Here is a 22,303-nt window from a genome sequence, read left to right on the forward strand (position 1 = left end):
TCATCACTCTTGGAAATTGGAAAATGTGTTCCGAACTTACAAAATCACATGTCAGATGTGACAGGGACACGAAAAAAATGGACCCCTAATTTCCAGAATTACCCATATACCGGACTTCTGCAACACTTTTTTGTCTTATGCTGAACTTACTGGATTGTCGAAGACAATTGTGGATTTATAAAATGAACAAAATTATAATTATTGAGTAGGTTCCTACACAGTACACCTATGAACAAAACCTGTGCCATTGTGAGTACAACTACTGTGGTGATGCAACACAAATAACAAATGTGTACCGGCATGCAACACAAATAACAAATGTGTACCGGCATGCTTCATGTCATTGAACATTAAAAAAAGAAGAGTAATATGTCATGATCGGCTGTCATTCTTCAAAACCTGCAGAAGCCACCTGCTATGACAGCAACCAGGAATGTCAACTGTGGGTGAGAAACAACTCGGAGAAGGGAACACTACGACAAAAGTGAGGTTGAAGACAAGAACAAAAATTGGACATTCCTGGTGAAACTGAAAATGGAAAACTATACACGTAAGCAAATGATGCATTAGTACACATGTATCTGTTTGTGCCGACAAACGGAAAGGATTTCAACAATTTGTGGATGTTATGACACAGATCACTGACGCAGTGAACTTCCTTGGTGGAACTTTCTTGGCAAGGAAATCCCTGCATGTAATTGACTGTGCCAGGAAAATAAACAAGGCCTTCCATTTACTTGGCGCATAATGCCCTTCCTGTAGTCTCACCCTCGATAGTGGCATGAAGATAAATCACATTTCCCATACCATGACAATTCCATTTCCCCACCATTTCTGTGTTGCATCCACATTAAGCTGCACTCCTTTCTTCAAATTATTCATGAACTGAGAGATCACTTAAAGTGATGATGCAACCAAAGCAAGTTCAACCTCTCTTTGCCTGGATGAATAATCCCAACTGATAAACATCTCAAGTTTTGTAAAGCACCGTGCGCGCGCACACCAGGTTTGACGCTTTGACATGAACAACCGGATACTGCTTGCACAATATGCTATCACTCAACTCTCAGCGGTTGGAAACACACTGAATCTTTCGCCGGCACTTTTACCAACCTCCCAGTTTGCCGCCATCCATTTTGTTAGATCAGTTGGGTGTCGGTTGCTACTGTACACTCGGTGAGATCCGTTGAAGTATTGAAATTCTATTTCAGTGTATTCATTCAGATCCTGTGTTGTGTCTTACACTGTGTTAATTTGCTACTATGACGTTAGTGTTACGGTGCAATAAACAAGTCTATTTTCTTAAAAGTAAAACGGTTGCAAAAAGTAAAACCACAAGCTTTTCCCAATTCAAAATCCATACCAGAAATTCAGGCATGCAACTTGGACTTTCCAAGATTCTGTACACGGTCTCAATTTTCAGTTGTACAAGTGAGAAGGGCAAAATGAGGAAATCAGCAGATCTGAGGAAGAGTTGCATGCCTGGAAACTACAGCCTAACAGCTGGTAACGTTGCAGCCAAATTTTAGGCCCAAATCATACATTATTATTTTTTGCAATGCCAAGTAATTACTCCAAATGAAAATGTAGATCAGGATGCAAAGTTGGATGTCGGTTAGTACTCTGCATTCATTAAAGCAAAGTTTCTGGAGTAATTCCTTACTGAGCCATATCCGTCAGAGTCATGCCGTGCTGATGAGGTGTCACTACTCACCGACGTCGAATGGTTGCCCAGGAAAGAACTGAACGAAAACATACTTGGACTGTTGTGTCGCATCGGTCGCTGTGTGAAGTTTCAGGCAAGGGTGATAATTCAAATGTCACAAGATTTTTATTTGCTGGTTTATAATCTGTTGGAGCTTTTGTATAAATTAGAACCGTGCAAACGGCCACTGAACGTGGATGAATATGAAGCTGTTTATGGCATGTACAGTTGGTGGCAACATTCCAAAAGTAAAATTGGACAGAGAAAACAGGGCAGAGCAATGACGTCAGAGCTTTGCAACAAACCGTTTCGGTTTGGTTTTTATCTAGCGGACTTAAATCTCAGCCTGCTTCTGCTTTCAGACACGGATGAGGAAATCAATTCCTCAATGCAAAAAAAGGAAATATAAAATGTGTTTCACAAAAGCACAGTGTATGTTTCAAATCAAAATATAATACGGCATTCTCCCCCCCCCAAAAAAAAGATTGCTCAGGCAAAAATATATATCTTCAGAAGGTTCTGGTTTTCCATCCTGCCTGCCTTGCAGACCCAAATAGCATGAATAAATATATACATGCGTATAAACTTGTATTTAGAATTTGTATGGTTCCCTCTACGTTAACCTGTAGGAGCCTTCCTCTCTTTATGCATACGTTCTTATAACGAAAATGACTGTGTATGAGGGGATTCTACATTGAAGAGGTTGGGCCTTCCCATTAAAGCAGTAATTCTGTAAGCACCATTTGCTCTTAATGAATGAGCAAGTTGTTTTAAAAAAATTGCAAGCACTCATATAATCCATTCCGCAGACACAATGAATTCTCCTCCAGTGCAATTTCTTGGTTTACAAAATGTTTAAAAATCAACAAAAATTAAAAGAAAACAAAGAAAGAGACAACACTGAGTGGCCTTACGGTAATATTACCAGCTGGCAACTTTGGTTGATGGTTTCATTTGACATTAGCCCAATTATTCCAACCAATCACAACCAAGGAGAGCCACCGTGCAGAGCAACCATTGGCTAGTCGTCATGCGTTGCCATGCCAACGTGCCCTCACTCACCAATGTACTATAGCCTCCGTAATGGAACGACGCCATGATATGGATGCCGGGACTAAACCGTTTCCTTGAGTGCTGTATTGGGGTGCGTAAGCAATCTAATTTCAGGGCAATTCGGAAATGCTTCATGGCTTAAGTTCAGAAGTTGAAGGGGGGCCCAGCAGAAACAAAGTGGTTAATAGTCACTGACAGAAAATAAGGGTTGATGAAATATGCTCGAGTGAGATTAACTAAATGGGTGCTTGGCAAGTGAGCTGTGCACAAAAGAAGGCCACTAATTTCAAAAAGACTTTGTTCTGACAATGGTCAGATCTGAAAAATTTACGGTAAAAATTGGAAAACAAAAAGGAATCACTGCCAGTGCTGTCCCAGCAACCAAGCTTTATGTGTGCTACCAATGTATACAATGTGCTGAGATGGCAGATGTGACAGGGAACAAATAACGTCTTCTTTTAACGGTGCCTGGGAAAGAGACCAACGCTTGAAATTCTGTTACAATAACGTTGACGAGATTTTTTTTACAGGTTTGCAAAATCTTTCCAATTAGGCTCACTAGCTTGGAGGGGGTATTTGGATGTTTCAAATGAGTTTCTCTTTTTCATTCATTCTTACTTTCATCTGTGGCTAGAGACAGACCCCTCAAACAAGTTTTGGTCAGTGCATGGACGTGTTCGTGTATAATTACAGTTTATATTTGTATGCACCATAGATTTTTCTAAAGTTTCTGCTCAGCTTGAAAAAATGTAAAGAAGAATGCAGGTATTAGTACATATACTTTAACAGTCACGTATGACAAACGAGTCCTCCGTTCTCTACGCAAAAGAAATAAACTTTGAAAACAAAATTCATGAGCATCCATCTAGAAAAGAAAATGATAACATCAAACACAAGGGCTTCAACCAAAATAACGAGTGCACAGTGGAACTGAACATTGAGAAAAACAAACAGTTAACAAGTCAACATGCAGGAACAATCAGGCCATGTGGAGTTTGTGTAGAGTCAAAGGATAATGAAAATTCCTGCAGAGAATGTCACTAATGCACAAGTGATCAACAAAGGGAAACTACAGTTGCTTGGCAACCACTAGAAAGTGGGCATTGCCTAGCAACCACTGCTCGTCGTGTGCATCAACTGGTTCAGTTTGGTCATGGAGCATTTAGTTCTATAAATACACTCATGGAACATGCGTTAGGCAATGATTTCTCAATTTGCATAAAATACAGCTCAATTCATGGAAACCAACATTGGCACATCAATGCTACACCCGTGTTGTAATTTTTTTTCCCCATGAAACAAAAACAAGCTTCTGGGTGGATTACCACGTATCAGTTGCGAAATGTCAAATTGCAAATCAGTCTCCTTGCCAGCTTCAAATTTCCTCCCAAGCTGCAATGTATGACATTCTGATGTCATTACTGTAGGAGGATTGAGCGCACCTGCTTTCGGGTCCCAGGGGTGGCTAATACCACACACAGACAATTTTCAAAATCCCGTCTACACAATAGACTGATTGTGTCAGCCAAGTCACGTGACGTACCGTATAGTAAGTATCAAATATCGGCAAACAGAGCATACTCCCACAGCAAAGTGTGTCATAAGTGTCATTTACCAAAAATGCAGCTGACGTTTGGTAAAGTACTAAGAGTACTGATGTGCTTAGCACTATAATGAAAATTGGTATTACTTTTGGTAAACAACACTTATGACACACTTTGCTATGGACGGATGCCATGTTTGCTGATGTTTGATACCCACAATAGGTTACGTGACTAAGCTGGCAAAATAGGTCTATACCCCGACTCTAAACAACTGGAGCAATTAAAGACACAATACACCACCAGCAACCCTTCAAGAAGGCCACTTTTCAACTTTATGGAGGACATATTGCCCACATGATCCAGCAGTTCACTATCTGTCCTTTGCTGCCCCTGTGTGGTACCACACAAATGCAAGCTTACTGCAGCATCTTCAAGAACCAAAATTTGTCGAGTCCTTGTAGAAAGGAATGCTGATTGGGATATAACTCCCATAACGTTTGACCCTGCCCCCCACACTGCTGCGATCCTCCTGGTGACATAATGTGTCTTTGAATGGCCTGTACATCAAGATTCTGTTAACTGTACATCAAGGTGCTACGGCTAAGAAGATTGAAAAAAAAAAGACGTGAACAACAGGAAACTGTCAAATGATGTCTTTGCATGTTCTGCTGCATGCAGAACATGCTTGCTCTGTATGCATGCAACTGGACACGTACACCATGCAGTCACATCGGGATGGACTCACTCACCGCTCGCACGTCCGGCATGGAACTGCAAGGCATGAGGCTGCTCTGCTGTGATAACATGGAACTGGGCGACTGCGAGGGAGGTCAAAGGTCAAAGGTTAGAAGGACCTTGGATTCTTGCCGAACGGCAAAATTATATTGACAGTGCAAAACACTTGGGAGAGGAATTGTACAAGTTCTGCATCATCTTGGGTATCATGAAGCGAAGATGACCGCGGCTAAAATGAAACCTGTAGGCCAAAGTTGTGTGCTGGATGGAGTTGCAGCCATTTGACAATATACAAGTACGTGAACACAACGTTTACATGTAAAAGGTATACAAAGTGTACATATTTACATGTGAACTTGATTTTAGACACTAACATGAACCATAAAAGCAGACAAGAATATTACAGATGCGTACAGTAATCCTGTAAAAGTGAACAGAAAATTATGGAAAATAACAAGAACACAGTGAAAGCTGTGACGCTTTTGTGAACCTAGCCAACAAAAAAAAATTTAGCGTCTATGTGTCTAGACGATGAAGCAATTCACCACAAGAACCAAATGGAAGCAAACGATTTTTATTTACACAAACCTTGAAATGACTGAATTGTTCTACTGTGAAAGCAAACAGCCAATCCAAGCTCTATGACATCATATTTGCTTTTATCTTTCCTGAAGCATGTATCGGAAATGTGTTACTCCTGACTTGGGGTGGGCTGTTCACACAGGGTCAATGACTGCCATTTACAATTGGGTCTAAATGAAACCAGGCCAATGTGACAAAAATGTTGACAAGCCATTCATTATGAGCCCTAAGCACGACCAAGAGAGGGCGCAATTCTGCAAGTAACAGAGGATCCTTTGGTAGGAACTGCACTTCACTGGTTCACAAGCGACTAAGAAATGCGTGCCTTGTGGTCGCATCGCTAGCAACAAAATGAGCACTCCTGAACAAAATGGCTCTTTTTCAACCAATGAGGGGGTGCTTTTGCTTAAGGCGGATTCTGCCACCAGAATGAGTACAAGTCTGACAGACAAACAGATGATGGGAAATAGATACATACATGTATAACACAAAATATGATGAGGGTTACATATTTTGTGGTGCTGCTCTGATAAGTTTTGCGTTACTTCAGGACCCTGAAGTCTGTTTTGTGTAAACATCGATGGTCATAACTGGAGTGAACCCACATGTATAAGAATACCTAGTTTCTCTTTTTATTCTTTTTATCTGAATTTTTAATACGAATGAAAAAAATGGTTTCTGACCATTTAAGACAGGAAAATGGCCGTCTAATTTTGATTCAAAAACAGAAAAACACCGTTTCAACTTTTAACACCAGAATGACATGAAATGAAAATGAGGAAACAACAGTTAAAAGGACACCATACCAAAAGTAAGATCTGCTTGAATGACAAGCTTCACAAATTCACGTAGAGACAGAATCCAGAACTACTTATTTTGAAAACTGTGCCGAAGATTTTTTATAACAGGTTTTAAATCGTAAATGAAATTCTGACAACTCCAAAAACAAAAATTGCTGTTAACTTGAAGCACAGAACACGCAATTTTCACTGCAAATCTACTGCAAGTGTTTACAAATGTCAAGGCTAGAACATTAGGAAATGGCAACCGGGGTCAAAAAACCATGCAATGGGAAGACTCAACAAAAAGAAAAGCCGTTGTTTTACATCTGCTTACTCAGAGCTTAGCTACAGCAAGCGGAAGCCTAAGGCTGCATCCGAATCTCTTGTCTAGAGCTAGGTCTAGGTCTTCACTCCACTGGAAATGCGTGGAGACGCGCAGACAATAGACCTAGCCGTAGCTCTGAAAGCCCGTTTCAGACACGGCCTAAGGTCACTGCACACCAGTGCATGCACAGTTGTTCAGAATGCTGAAGTCAGGTTTGTCCATCTCTCTATTCTCCAACTTCCAGGCAGCTTCACTGACACAAAGATTTGCCGAGTAAAACATTTCAACTCAATGCTTTGTGCCTTTTGTCACGGTAGAGCTACCACCGCTGTTTGACGTCTTTTTGTTGGAACAGATCAAGCTATACTTCAACACTGTGCGAAGGAGCCATCTGCAAAATCTCGCAATGTTACGGCAAAACTACACGTAACCCCAAACAGATAAAAGACTTCTGTGCAATCTACACTACTGCTCATAAAGGCCTTCTTGTTACTTGTGAGAGTACACAGACATCGAGATGCACACCCACTCACCATGAAGGCGTCGGTTGGGGTGGTTGGGGATATGGTACTGAGAGTGGTGGATTTACTGGAAGCGAGCTGAGAATAACAACGGGCATTTAAAAAAAAGGGGGGAAAAGATTATGGATAAGGTATGGGATTAATCACAGCCTAGGGGAAACATGAAACAGTTATCAGTGCATGAATTTCTCTATGACGCCTTAACGGCTTATGGTGAATTTTGTGGATGGTTTTTAGGAATGGAATATTTTTGAGTAGTTAGCGACAGTCTGGTCCACTGTCACACTGATGCTGAAAAACTCCAACTGGTTTTAACGCAATTATCTGGGCTTGATTGAACATTCCAAAGAGAAGAAATGAGGGGATAATTTGCATTTGGTTGTCTGTAGCACGACACTTCTTAACAAGAGATGAGAATTACGGCCATTTTGTTTCTTTATAAGAAGTGGAAAATGACAAATCTGACCGAAAGCAGATTCCCTGACTAACTGTCTCTCATCTCAAACAAAATATTCTTTATTACAAAGGACAATAAATGTTCTGTATGCTAAAAATAAGTGACACAAGTACATCTAATTTCTGGTATTTGCTTCAAAAAACATCTAAATCATTTTTCCCTAGCAATCACACAAATAGTCATCACTCATAACAATGTATGAGAACTCCCAATCTTAGGGTTTTTATTCTGTGTAATACCTACTGTCATGAAAAATGATTAACATATGAAATACAGGCACATTCAGCTTTGCATTCGTGACTAAAATGTGAGCAGTAAATGTGCATGTAACTTACCGCATCTGGGGTGTCCCTGCAAAGAAAGAAAAAACAAGAGGAAACGAGGAGAGAGAAAGAGAGAGAGAGAAAAAAAAGTTACTGAAAGTCATTATCCGCTATCCCTCAAACAGAGGAGGTGAATGGACCCAGAGACAATCTCTAGACAATTTTGCACTTTGATAAAAGCATTCCCTTCAGATTAAAAAAATTCATATGCTTGCCAAATTCGCCGAGTCACAACAATGACTCCTTCTCCCACCCAAGCTACTCTTCTTAATGGAGGTTAGTCAACTTTGGATGCATTTGTCTGTCTCCCTCCACCCTCCCACCCCCCCTTCCTCTGTTTGGCAAGATGCCAAATATACAAACCCTCCAGACAAGCTGGCAGATTACTCTGACTCCGTGTGAAATTTTTAATAACAAGATGACGGGGGAGAGGACGAGTGCCTGAGCAGACGCGATACCGCAGGCTCTGCACAGCAGGTGCATTTGTATTGATTTACCAACAAGTAGGAAATGATCTCTGGCAAAGGGCCATGGAAAAATGCCCATTGCTGTTAGGACTGTCGCTGCTAATAATGGTGGCAATATCTGTCAAAGATGATCTCAGAGGGGAAAAAAAAAGTGCCTGCAAATCCTTGCAAAGCGTAGCTCTCAGTTACAATTTTGCAGTTTCTATTTGCTTGTATGTTACGGCTGCCGAAAATACCTTGACCTCACACTGCAGCACGATGGTTGGCGTTGGACTCAGGTACAGATGTAGTAAGTGGCTCGAATGAACATCTAGCCTCAAAAATCAATCAAGGAAGTGTGCTCACTGTCTCGAAGGAGGGGTAATTTTGAAGGCAAATATCTTCCTTTAGGTCGACTCACCCTTCTTTCTCGTCCTTCTCTTTCTTTGTTTTCTTCGTTTTCTCTTTCTTTGTCTTTCGTTTCTTACTCTTGTCCGGATCGGGACTTGGAATATTTGAGACATCGCATTCCTCAAACACTATAGGACCTGAAAGTGACACAACAGAAAAACCATGTGACATGAATGAACTCCTTATATAAAAGGTAATAAATGGAATTTATCAAACTAATGTTTTTGCTTTGCGCATAGACAGAAGAGGGTACTGCGAAGGCCTCACGGTGGTTCATAATTCAGGCAAGTTCAATTTATGAGCAAAGCAAATTTGACATCATGAACCATTAAAAGTGACGTTTGCTCAAGTTGAGAAGTGTTCTGATGTCACAAATTTGCATTTGTGTTCAATTTTGTGCCAACTATAATGTAGCCTTTAATCCCAAACTTGCATTTAATCCTAACACTCCTCAGTCCTCCAACAGGTGAAGGATTGAGGAGTGTTAGGGTTATTCCCAAATCGGCCTTTAGTCATGAAACTGGCCTTTAATCATGAATTGGCCCCTAACCCAACTCCCTAGGAATTCTTTCTTGGATACAACCCCAGGTCTTCAAAATTCTCCAACTGCCCCCAGGTGAAAAAATGGACACAGGCTCAATCCTCCAAAATCCTCACCCGATTCCAGTAAATGTTGAGGCAGTTTGCATGATATCCAGGAGCAGTATTGACGCTTTCGAGTATAAACTGGGTGCAACTTTTACCCGTGGCTGAGTAGGAACAACACAAGTTTTGTCCGCTGACCTTGACACAAGGCATCCTTCAAAATCAGCCACATCCTTGCAACACTCTCAATCTTTCAAAATCCTTCACTTATGCAAGAAGGATTTGGGATGTTAATCATAAAACAGCCTTCAATCATGACGGTCAAGGAAGGGTACTGTCAGTCTGCACACTAGTTCCCTGTGGCAGACAGTGTGTACAGCCAAGTTTTTGGTAACTGAATGAGCATGAACTTATGTCATCAAAATAGGAAGGACACACCCAAGAAGGAGCACATGCTAAAAAATAGTGCAATGGTGCCTTAGGACATTATGGTAATGTCTCAATCATCAAGCGCACAGTAAACTTTATTTCTCAACCCGTGAAGAGCAAGCTGCCACTATTTTCTGGCGGAAGTTTCCTCTGGTAAGATTTGATTACCTCCTCTGCTGCCTTACCTGGCTTCTCTTTGCCCGTGCCTTTGGTTTCTGAGAACATCTCAATGAGCTTGATGGATGTGAGGTCCTCACACTGTTGACTGAATTCCCCTTGGACCTGAGATGAGATGACAGCAAAGATGTGTTGGCACAATGCATACAGCCAAGTGTACCTAGAAACTTTGGCACCCTGCTAGCTACGTGTATAGGCGTATGCCTTGTTTACCAGGAATTTCTTGTCACTTGAGTACGATATTGGCCCTAAACAAAAGTAATAGTGATCCAGTGCCTTCAAAGCACTACCTCAAAGATCAAGGGGTTGGGGCTTTGTTTGAAGTTCCATCCATCTAGGGTTATGGTATCGATAGATGGATCTTGATGAAATTTTTGCCTTGAAGTAAACGTCACTGTCGGTGCTACCATGATCAAACACAGATTGTGTGTAAAAATAACACTTCTCTTCAACTAGTAAGACGTTGTCACTCAGCAAAATATATTTGTACCTCAGATATTCCATATTGACTTCATAGATAACTGCACTGGAACGTGGACTTTGAACCGGCCTGCTAGCCCTGGCATGCTTGGTGGCCAAGTGGTAAGACATTCATACCAACGAGCAAGTGGTTGTGGGTTCGAGTCCTATGCTCTGTCAGACCCACGAATGTTTGATTTCATAAGCTTTGAAAATATGCAGGGTGTACAGTGCCCGTAAAGTGTCCGCACAGGGAAACCCCAGCATTACTGTGGGCAGGATGAAATAAATAAAACAGGCACAGGTGAATCAGAGAACCCGTCTACATGACGATACGCCCACCTGCTCTACACTTGTCCCACATTCTCGGTGTGCTCCGTTGTACTGCTTGATAAATTCCTTCAGCTGCTGTAAATGGCCCTCCTCGATGGATTGTAATTGCTAAAAGATCAACAAAAAAGGTAAATTATTTAGGAAGGGAGCAGATATTGGGTGACATTTAGAGGCATCTCCCAGGGAAATGTGAACAAAGCAGGGATTTAAAAAAGTCAACAAACTAGTTTTAATATGGGTGATTCATAATAGTGGGCCTCCAAGAGTTTGCAACACATTGGCTAATCACAATACGCAAAACCTTTCCAAACGAGCATTGGGTCCACAGATTTTGCGTACTGTGATTGGCCAACGCGTTGCAAACTCGTGGAGGCGCACTATTGTGAAGCGCTCATATCATGTACTCATACTCAGGCAAAAGGTCAATTAAACTAACAGGGGGTGACAACTGTTAACTCTTCTTGTTTACACAATGATCTCCAGGGAAACCAATCCAAAGAGAAGTTTACAAGTCCACACCTGACACGATTTGGTCATCTTCTTTTCAAAATCTTCCCTCAGGTTGGCATACTTCTCAACGTACATCTTGTAATCTTCCACTGAAATAAAGAGAAAAAGAAAAGCAACATCGCACAAATGTCCTCTGAGTGCTTTCACTCAAAAACCTCATCACGTAGTTATCGTTTATGTTTATTTCTACACAGCATACCAATCAGTGATGAAGGTGCAGTACGTAAGCAACATTTCAAAGGGACACTTGTACTTGTATTTAGTCCAGTGACGTGATATCTCTGTAGATTTCTTATTGTAGAAGGTAATCAAGGTTGAACGACTGTGGATCTATTTTAACTACAGCCAAATTACATGGCGTCGTCCTTTGTTTTCTTTCACGTACAGTGTAACCTCATCTCTGTCGTTCTTCAGGAATTATAGATTAATCCCAGAGGGCGCTCTTGCCGCAGTGGTACCACAATGCCACGATGTGTTTGTTCTTAAACATGACGCAAGTATCCATTTGGAAATCCACTTCATCCTTACTTGTCAAGGGGGCATTTGACATGACTGAAAGATGTGTGCGCATGCGGTGTGCCGTGACACTAATGGCTTCACTATTATCCGTTGACTGCTAACTTTTCTTGAGGTGTACTCACTTGCTTTTTTGTATTTGGCCTCCGCCTTTTCCTGTTCTTTAGTGCTGGCGTTTTCTTTCTTGAGTCTCTCATACTCGATACACCGTGTGTTGTACAGCTCTTTGGCTTTGTTGAGCAAGTCTGTTGTTGTCTGTAGACTTTGAACAACGTCGGCGGTGCACTGAATTTCACCTTTGATCTATAGAGAAGTAAGGAAGAAATGATTAAGTGCAGCTGTTCTTTTTGTTTAAAGTGTAATTTGAATTTACTGGTGTCTCTCAGAATGGAGAAACCGCAAAGACAGCCAACAGTTTTCCACATGATGATACATATTTGATAACAAATGCTTTCTAAATGTCAAAACTGATTCTCAAACAATTTGGACAAATGCATCTGTCTTATTTTAACTTTACATCAGCTATCAAATTCCATCATTTTCTGGGCACTGCTGCTTACCTGAGTGCCCGAGTCTTTTGAAGAAATGCAGACATTGTATGTTTTTATTAACGAGCATTGTTTGAGGCATGCGTATCCATTAGAGTCAAAATGCTCAAAGAACTACATCATCATGAGAAATGCTGAAAGCACTAAATCATCATCATCCGTGTTTGTCAGGAAATTGAGCCATTACTTGGGCTATTTCAACCCTCTTGAGAGTATGTCATTTCAGCAAGGTTGGCGTTGCAACATAGAAACCATCACTGTTCTCAAGGGTACCCATTTACTCCTGAACTGGGGAAGGAAGCAATCAACGACGGTGTCTTGCCCAAGGACACATGCATTACAATCCCGGCAGGGTAGAGTTGGAATCCACAAGGTGCAGAGTTACCTAGGGGAACAATTTCACCGAGCTGCAAAGTGTGGAATTTTACAAAGCGCAGTACTGATTTGCTGAGCAAAACTAAGCTATCATTCAACTTGCTAGAGGAAAAATGGACTTATCGATGTTTTCTGAAAATTGGGTCTAGGTCATGACAGTCGTTATCATAAAATGTAAATAGTCAAGATGTTGCACAAAACCCCATCAACGGGCAAGTTCAGATGCAAACTATAGTTTTACCACCAGTCCACTGCTTTTTAATATGTAAACATGCAATACTGTCACCCTCACATGGCCCTCGTTGAACAATTTAGTAAAATCTCACTGTCACCCACACTTTGCCATTGCCTGCAACTCTTGCAGCGTTCACGGTCATTGACATCTCCTACATGGTTCCCTCCTTAATGAAAAATTAAATTAGCTATTGATGACCAGCAGTCCATGCCCTCAGTCATCGTTCCAAATGTTCAATTAAATGATCAAATCCATCCATCAGTTGGGCGATGTTGGCTGAACTATACGGTAGTTAACCATCAGCATCAGTAACAAATTACTCTTCAGTTGGGCATCAGGGTATGCCACAATGCCAAGAAAGATCTGGAAGATATTTCAAGCCTTCAACTCTTGCATCTTAGATGGGATCTGTGACCCCCTCGCCAGTGTCCAAAATTAAGGCTTGTGTGAACTCCTGAAGTTTACAGCTGGCCATGCACCTGGTGCCCACGTGAAGACCCTGCCAGATTTGTGCACATTCAAATTAAAATAAGTCAGGCACATTCTGCACCAAATGCGTGCACAGGAACTGTGTCATCCTATGCTAAGATGGGCACTCACTTGGCCACAAACGGGAGTCCAGGGCTTTGAGTATGGCCAAGTTCCAGCGAGGACCATTCGTTGACCACTAGTCAATTCTCCCTGGTAACTTATGCACAAAATGTATCCTGTGTACCAGGCAGAATCGACCCTTCGTGACCAATGCTTGACCTTGCCCCATGCAACATCAGGAGCCAAACTATGAATGGAGTACATAAAAGGGAACGGGTTAAATTACCGCTTTGTGTTTCTTGTGCTGTTCCTCTCCATATTTCTGCACATCCTTGACTACGTCTTGCAGCTTCTGAATCAGCTTCTGATGGGCAGCGGCTAGCTTGTCAGTGGCAGTCTTAATCAGTTGCCAGAATGGTGCAAATGTGCTGCGGAGAGATGAATAGGAAAGAGAAAGCAAATCGTTATAAATCGCTGAAAAAAACAGTTGGCCGAGTTGGAAAACATGGGTGCTGGCTTCCACAGTTGCACGGTCTGGATGTCTCAAGGACATGATCTTTCAACAGCATAAAATAAAACTGTATTGTTTCAGGGATTTTATGGTACTGTTTCAAACATGCAAATCTGTGCAAATGTAATGCCAGATTTCAGTTTTAGGTTTTTCACAGAAAATATCGGACAATGCAGTGACAGCAGTGTTGTTGAAAAACAACCAACATTATAAAAAAAAAAAGAAGATAGCTAGGCCCTATCTGTACGACATTTGGCATGCATGAATACTTTTCATTTGTCAGCTTAATGAGTTCTACTCCTCATTTATACCCAAGGAGTTAGTCTGTTACCATGGCAACATATAACTTTACCTGATCCTTGCACAGGCCAAATTTTAAAAGAAATCTGTGATCCTGGGATACTTCCACGGAAGAAACAAATACTAGAGTTGAGGTCCCAACTTACTATGCTTACCAATACCATATGATAGAATAGGATACACTGTGAAAATCCCTCGCAACCAGTCAGTCTGTTTCCCACAGAATTACCCCAATACAAAAACCTCTTTCCATGCTACACGATGAGACAAACTTACCCAAGACAGGAACTGTTACTTGCTGTCTTGGCCAACTTGCTTATACTCTTAGAATAGACCTCCTCAATTGCAGCTCTGAAAAATAAACGGACGACAAATTTTTAGTAAATGTCAGAAACATGTGGAGCAAAAACTGAAGTAGAAAAACTACATTGTATTCAGCCTCCATAGAAACTTTCCTCTCGTACTGAAGTGGAAGAAAAACTCTTGGAAGTCTGCCAAGGGGAAAGTTCTACTTTACCTCGTGCCTCCAAATGTATTGGGTACTGATGGGATCTCCATGTACATGCACATGTTGATCTATTTTGTTGGGTACTGCATAAACACATGGATTCACACACATCCTTAACTCACCAGTAAGGTACATGTACTTGTGTTGGTTGATCAACTTTTTTAAGAGCCTAAATGCCATTAAGTCAAATTCAGGATTATTTTAAACATCACAATGCACGTGTCCTGTAACATACATGTACACGTACATTCATGCATGTACAGGTACATGTACGGCACTTTTTCTGCACTTCTTGTGGGGGTTATGACTGTTCAAAGAAATACCGGTACCGGTAGGACCGTGCCAATCATTCAAATATTAGGATATATGATCGATTATTGATACATCAACTATTTTTGAAACTGAATATTCGGAAGGAGAAAATCAGCAAAACAAAAAATAAAATTAGTCTATTTTGTTTCAAACTTGCATTTGAAAAGCACATTTTAAATAAACTTAACCTTTATGGAAATGCCGAGCAATGAAACTAAACATATTTTTCCCTCAAGTCCCTTTCCCTTTACTTTGAAAAAACACATTTTTATCTGCGGCAATTTGGTACAACCAAATATTTAAATATTCAATTAAATCAGAAATGGAAGGTCAAATATTCAATTACTTGAATAGATTCAGTCTTATGGTGCAGGCCATTCAAAAGTCCTCTCACCCCGTTTCAAATTTGACGAAGCTGAGAAATGTTCCCCATGATGCAGTACTGGGCAGTATATTTACAATACATTGTAATGTACATGTACATGTAGCTCTACCGTGCTGGTCATGCTTTACAGCAATACATTATTCCTGGTTTCATACTGCACATTCACTACCCTGATGCACCTGTACCCAGTACATCTACCATACATGTACACGCCATACATGTATACAGGTGGCGGAATTACCGTATGTAATACATACTAATTATAAATCCTATTCAGTTTCCATACAGATTGCCTACTGGTGTGCATGGTCACTGATGGATTACCATGTGGGGAGAATGCAAACGTATTGGTACATGTGCATACTCAAGTAAGATCTGCATCATGAAATTTTAAATAATATGAATAATTCAGAACTGCAAACAGCGATATATTAGTCATTCCGTAGTGTCAGAACTGTAGGTTCTCAACAAATGTGCACTACCCATGGTTGCATTCTCATGTACAGAGTGTGTTCTTAAATATGTAGCTTTGCAAGTCACATGAACATGTTCTTTGCTGTTCATGTATACATGTACGTACAAAATCAGAATACATGCACCGGTATTTGCTATGCACATACATGTACTTGTACACGTACACACTGTATTAGGCAAACCTACAATCTTTTGTATATTCATTGTACATGTTTTTTTGTAAACTCTCAATGCGAATGTATGCATGTACACTGTACCTGGACACCCTACATGTACATGCATCTACCTGGAAACCCTACATGTACTGCACGTGTATCTACCTGGACACCCTACATGTACGTGTATCTACCTGGACACCCTACATGTACTGTACATGTATCTACCTGGACACCCTACATGTACATGTATCTACCTGGACACCCACATGTACATGTACTTGGACTTCCTACATGTACATGTACGTGTATCTACCTGGACACCCTACATGTACATGTATCTACCTGGACACCCTACATGTACTGCACGTGTATCTACCTGGACACCCTACATGTACATGTATCTACCTGGAAACCCTACATGTACTGCACGTGTATCTACCTGGACACCCTACATGTACGTGTATCTACCTGGACACCCTACATGTACATGTATCTACCTGGACACCCACATGTACATGTACTTGGACTTCCTACATGTACATGTACGTGTATCTACCTGGACACCCTACATGTACATGTATCTACCTGGACACCCTACATGTACTGCACGTGTATCTACCTGGACACCCTACATGTACATGTATCTACCTGGAAACCCTACATGTACTGCACGTGTATCTACCTGGACACCCTACATGTACGTGTATCTACCTGGACACCCTACATGTACATGTATCTACCTGGAAACCCTACATGTACTGCACGTGTATCTACCTGGACACCCTACATGTACTATACATGTATCTACCTGGACACCCTACATGTACATGTATCTACCTGGACACCCTACATGTACATGTTTCTACCTGGACACCCTACATGTACATGTACTTGGACACCCTACATGTATCTACCTGGACACCCTACATGTACATGTATCTACCTAGAAACCCTACATGTACATGTACATGTATCTACCTACATGTAGAAACCCTACATGTACTGTACATGTATCTACCTGGACACCTTACATGTACATGTATCTACCTAGAAACCCTACATGTACGTGCATCTACCTGGACACCCTACATGTACATGTATCTACCTGGAAACCCTACATGTACATGCATCTACCTAGAAACCCTACATGTACATGTATCTACCTAGAAACCCTATATGTACTGTACATGTATCTACCTGGACACCCTACATGTACAGGTACCTGGAGCAGACCTGAGGTACATGTACATGTGCAGGTACATCCACCAGCATACATGTATGTAAGATGTTTTGCACACATACATGACATAACTTAAAAAACAAGTTTTTGTCAATGTTTTCATGAGAAGGACCATTCTGAATGAACAAATACACACAATACAAATACATCAGCAGTGTAACAAAAACAGAGCCGGGTATGGAGAATTCAAGATTTGTGAGATGGGTTAAAATTGGGCTACACATGTAGCTACAAGTACAGGCCCATACACTGGCTAAAAAAATGTACCAGTTACCCAATGTTCCCTTCTCGTACCAGTAATGAATGACCAATCTTATACTAGTACATTTGGAGGAGGGTTCAGTACATAATGTGTTGCACACACGTACGATAAACGTAACCGTCTGAATGAGACTACTGGTAGCGCATTTAACGACAGGCAAGGAATATTAGTGTACGTGTAAATCAACCGTGGCGTCCAAACTGTCCGTCATCATGCTCATAAACACATTTGTCAGGGACACTGATTATTCAGATAAGATTTTCTATATAAATTGTCTTGAAATACCATGGAAACACCACCCACACAGGACGAGGCACACATGTACATATTTAGGAACTGTGGGGAATGCATAAGTAGTGAGTGACATACATGTACTGTACATGTCCTGTGTATTGGGTAGAATTTTGTGCACACGTATACTATACATGTAACTGCGTGTTAAGGAACAAATGTAAATGTATACCGGTGCATGTTCATGAACTGTACATGTACATTGTACAGTATGCATATGGAAACATTAATGTTCATGCCTTCATGTGAACTTAACTTTGCATTGGCACGGTGTACCAAAATTTCGTTAATTAAGGAAAGCTTTCCCAACATCATTACACGGTAACTGGACCCTTCATAGTGCCTACATGTCAATCACACACCAGTACAGCACACACTATAAACCTGATACGATAATCCAATTTCTTTACTTCCTTTCCTCAACTTAAAAAAAAAAAGCAAACAGAATGTCACACATATGACAATCGGCACAAACCACATTCCAGGTAGACCTTGCATGAAGGTGCATTCATGAAGGTGCATTCATCCCTAATGTGATGGTAATATGACTGTCCCATGAGTCACACACCAAAATTAAATCAGCAGTCAACACATCAAAATTACTGGGCATCAACTTGTACCATACTTTGGGATTGTAAACCCATGGTTCCCCTTTTCATAATACCTCTCTCTGACCACATTGGCCCGAGTGAACAAATGACAGTCCTTTCACATGGATTACTCATTGGAGAAACTGCCTAGTGCTGGGATGAACAACTCCTCCCAACCCTCCCCCTCCCCAAACTACAGACAGCATGAACACACAGCTACAGTATGCACGTCCTCAAATTCCTCATCTTTGAGTAAATGTTATGGCTTCTGACAAGTACCTCTCAGATGGAGAATACCATCACGGGACAAGAAGACACAGTTGGTAGAACAGCTGCGCTGCGACTTGGAGGTTACAGGTCCAAACTCCACCACAGTCAATTTTTTCAATCTCAAAATTACACCTTTTAACATGACAACCTATATATTAGGTGTCGCTGGGTGGTTTATATGCACCTACAATGTATATGAATATGATGCATGTATTAAGATATGACAGTGTCTGCAGTATACATGTACATGTACAGTATGTAGAGATCTGTACATGTACGTGTACATGTACATGTGTAGTGAACATTGTGCATCTCACATGAAATAAGGAAAAATGTAACCGGTACTTTTCCATGTATCAGTGCCAAATGATGTATTGATACACAGACCACCACAAACAAGGAATGAAAACAGAAGGTTGCTGATACCATCTAATAGCTCTGTGGTAGGTGCATGGGTGTAAGCATGGAGGAAGGAATGCTCACAGGCCTGTAACACTTGGTAGTTGGATAGCATGAAAAAAATGTCTGTGACTGTTGGTGCTGGTGAGCGCTACTGCCATAGTGTGGTTTCATCACACAGTACAAGTTGACAATTGCAATGTAAACAGTACATGTGCATGTACATGTAGGTCAAAAAACATCAGGCATGACCTGTGAAAATGATGCCAAAAGGTATCCTAAGTAGTGTGCCTTACAGACGATGAACAGGATGGCCGACTAGAGGACCTTTTGAATCCTATTTAAAAAAGACCTTGCAACTACCGGTATTCTGTCATCCAGGAGTCCAACTGGTTGCAACTTAACTTGCAAGGTGGCTTACCGGCACAATGCTAGGGTCAAAATATCTACACGTGTGCAACATTATTATTCTCAGTTAAAATCTGGAGAGAGTCAAGTAACACATCAACATACCGGTGCGTGTAATTTGTGGTACATGTACATGTTATTGTGTATGTACTGAATTTCAACCCTGGTGCCAACAGGCATACTGTACAGTGCATACATGTGAGCCTGTTCAGTTTACACGGTTGTGTTGTTTTACAGGGTTGACTCGGAATTGAGCTGATCATGTTCAATCTGGTCTTGACTAGAATTGGTAAACCACTGGGTTGTGACCTAACATGTACACGGTTTGGTGTGCGTGTTTACATGCCAGTTGGCTTCCAACCATGGCATAATGTGCAATGCACCATGCTTTTTTACATTCTAGTGAGCAAATCGTTATTAGAGAGTTGACCGGAAAAATGAGTGGATGATGTTTAACTGGGCCCTAACCATTGATTTGCACCTGTATAACCTGGTTAATATGTGAACTGAAATATATGTATTCTGCAAACAGACCTTCAGGCGTAACTTAAGCGCATTTGATGTGTGTGAAAGTCCATAGGTACTGGCATACTTGTAGATGTAAAGTCAACACTGAAAGCATCAATAAAATGTGATCGATGTCCACGGCATGAAGTTACCTCCCACCTGCTACCTCAACCTTTCATTTACAAACAGAATATGAACATTTTGCATTCAATAGCAGTTTGAACAGAACGATGGCATTCAATTCACCCAGTCACAGCATGCGTGCCTCATGAAGGTTCCAACACAATGTTACAAAGTGTATTCATGACTCGGTAGGTGGGAAGGGGGAGAGAGGGTGGAACCAAAACAAAGTGCACCACCAGCGTTGGACGTACATGTACATGTACAGTATATCCAATTTCCTCTGTGGACTGTGAATGCAGACATTCTCAGTCTACGGATGCCCATGTGTACTGCACAAATGGTCGTGTGCTCATGTGCATGTATTACCCAGTACACGGTGCAAACAGCATAACCCGCTGCTACCACCACGTACATGTACATTTATGCACATACTCTATAGGCCGGCCATGCTATGCTGTCACCTGTCTGGTTCCTGGTTTGGGTGTTAGCTAAGCCAGGCATCAAACTACATGTATAATACATGTACAATGGAAAATACTATTGAGCAAAATCATTAAATCGTTAATCATGTTTGTAAATTTGGTAAAAAACCATGGTCAAGTTAAACCAATAGATTTCCTTAAAACAACTACAGACTAACAATTAGGCCTTTGATGATACCTTTCAGAACAAAACAAATATTAAAATGTGTTTCCACAAATAGATTGTTTTGTTCATTAATTCAAATGTAGACCTGTGTCACTGGAGAGGTGATTACATGGCCAGTGCATTCTATACACGTGTTTGCATGTAATGTGTAGGATTCGTTACAGTGAAAACAGAAATTCTTTTCTAGAATCAAATAAAGACAGCCGGTTCGCTTATATACATGTATTTGAAATAGAATAGAAGCTTCCCTGTAGATATCGGAAAATGTGAAGCTTGTAATTTTAAACCGATTTTTCCTCTTATTTCAATTTCATACACCCATTTGACCTTGTTTTGAACTATCGTATGCATTCAGCTCTTGGCCTACTAGTACCTGTCCCCTCCCCCCTCACGACTCTCTCCCACTGAAATGCCATTAATACCTTCCCTGCATATGTACATGTACATGTAGTCCTGTGGAGTGCCAAAGTACAAAAGTTTTATTTTGAATGCTTTGATGTCAAGTTGTTTGTTTTCTGTGTTTGCAAACCAGCTTTTGCTGGCAGTCCCTGTCAAAACTGAGCACGGATGGACGAATATGGGTCGGCATCTTACCGCTCTCGGATGAAGTCGGCAAGTTCCCTGGTGGATATCTGCCCATTTTTCATGTTATGGTAGAGAGTTCCGAAGCCTTGGTTCTTTTCCCCCTGAAACAGCAAGCACAGCATAAAAATACCAAATTACAATGCTAGACTGTGATTTCCAGGTACATGTACCCCAACATGTTTTCCTTAACCAGCAATATCCCTCTCATCTTTCAAACATAGAGGGAGGATAGTATCTACAGTCTGTAATGACTCGACAAGTTTAAAAAAAAAAGATCACCTATCACCGATGATTGAATGCAACTTTTTTTTTACACCAGCCGGATTGCCTGCACCAGTGTGCACAAAATGTCAAGGTCTGGTCAACTTTCGTTGTAACTACCGGTAGAGCTAGTGTAAACGAGGCCAAGCTGAATGAACTTCCAAATCACAGGAAGTCCAACGGATTGGAGAGGAAGGATGCCTTTAATCGCAACCCATTTCCAGCTAAAGCACTGTGTACCTGCATTGTCAGTGGGTCTGGCCTTACCACACCGGTCAATCATTAAAGAAGTGGACAGGTTACCTAATAATGCTAACAATGGAATGGGCTCAGAACCAAATGGAAAGAGGAAGAGGTGCAAATATGATGGGCAGATCTTTAGATTACAACAGCTCACGGATCAATGCGTCTTTACGACACAGAACTCTGAGGCTTTTGACCAACACCCACAAAATATGACTGACAGAAAATCACGCTTGACAGTATGTA

At 41.1% G+C, this 22,303-nt stretch overlaps 1 protein-coding gene across 13 annotated transcripts in view; it reads right to left on the bottom strand.

The window, feature by feature from the left end:
• Positions 1-22,303, bottom strand: part of fcho2 (FCH and mu domain containing endocytic adaptor 2) — a 45,947-nt gene that overhangs the window by 19,713 nt on the left and 3,931 nt on the right. For 5 of the 13 annotated variants that reach the window (XM_087144031.1, XM_087144028.1, XM_087144034.1 and 2 more), the window contains exons 2-13: positions 21,563-21,654; positions 14,670-14,744; positions 13,869-14,010; positions 12,019-12,196; positions 11,387-11,466; positions 10,877-10,975; positions 10,084-10,180; positions 8,895-9,021; positions 8,040-8,055; positions 7,260-7,325; positions 5,052-5,120; positions 1,664-1,783 (exon numbers count right to left, since the gene is read on the bottom strand). In XM_087144031.1, coding sequence (XP_087000157.1) covers positions 1,664-1,783; positions 5,052-5,120; positions 7,260-7,325; positions 8,040-8,055; positions 8,895-9,021; positions 10,084-10,180; positions 10,877-10,975; positions 11,387-11,466; positions 12,019-12,196; positions 13,869-14,010; positions 14,670-14,744; positions 21,563-21,654 — 1,161 coding nt within the window. The remainder of the gene's footprint in view (positions 1-1,663; positions 1,784-5,051; positions 5,121-7,259; positions 7,326-8,039; positions 8,056-8,894; positions 9,022-10,083; positions 10,181-10,876; positions 10,976-11,386; positions 11,467-12,018; positions 12,197-13,868; positions 14,011-14,669; positions 14,745-21,562; positions 21,655-22,303) is intronic. The other 8 variants (XM_087144029.1, XM_087144039.1, XM_087144032.1 and 5 more) reach the window with 6 other exon arrangements.

Source organism: Acanthaster planci, linkage group LG12, assembly GCF_054643075.1.
Source record: "Acanthaster planci isolate LZ-2023a linkage group LG12, COTS_SCS, whole genome shotgun sequence".
NCBI lineage: Eukaryota > Metazoa > Echinodermata > Asteroidea > Valvatida > Acanthasteridae > Acanthaster > Acanthaster planci.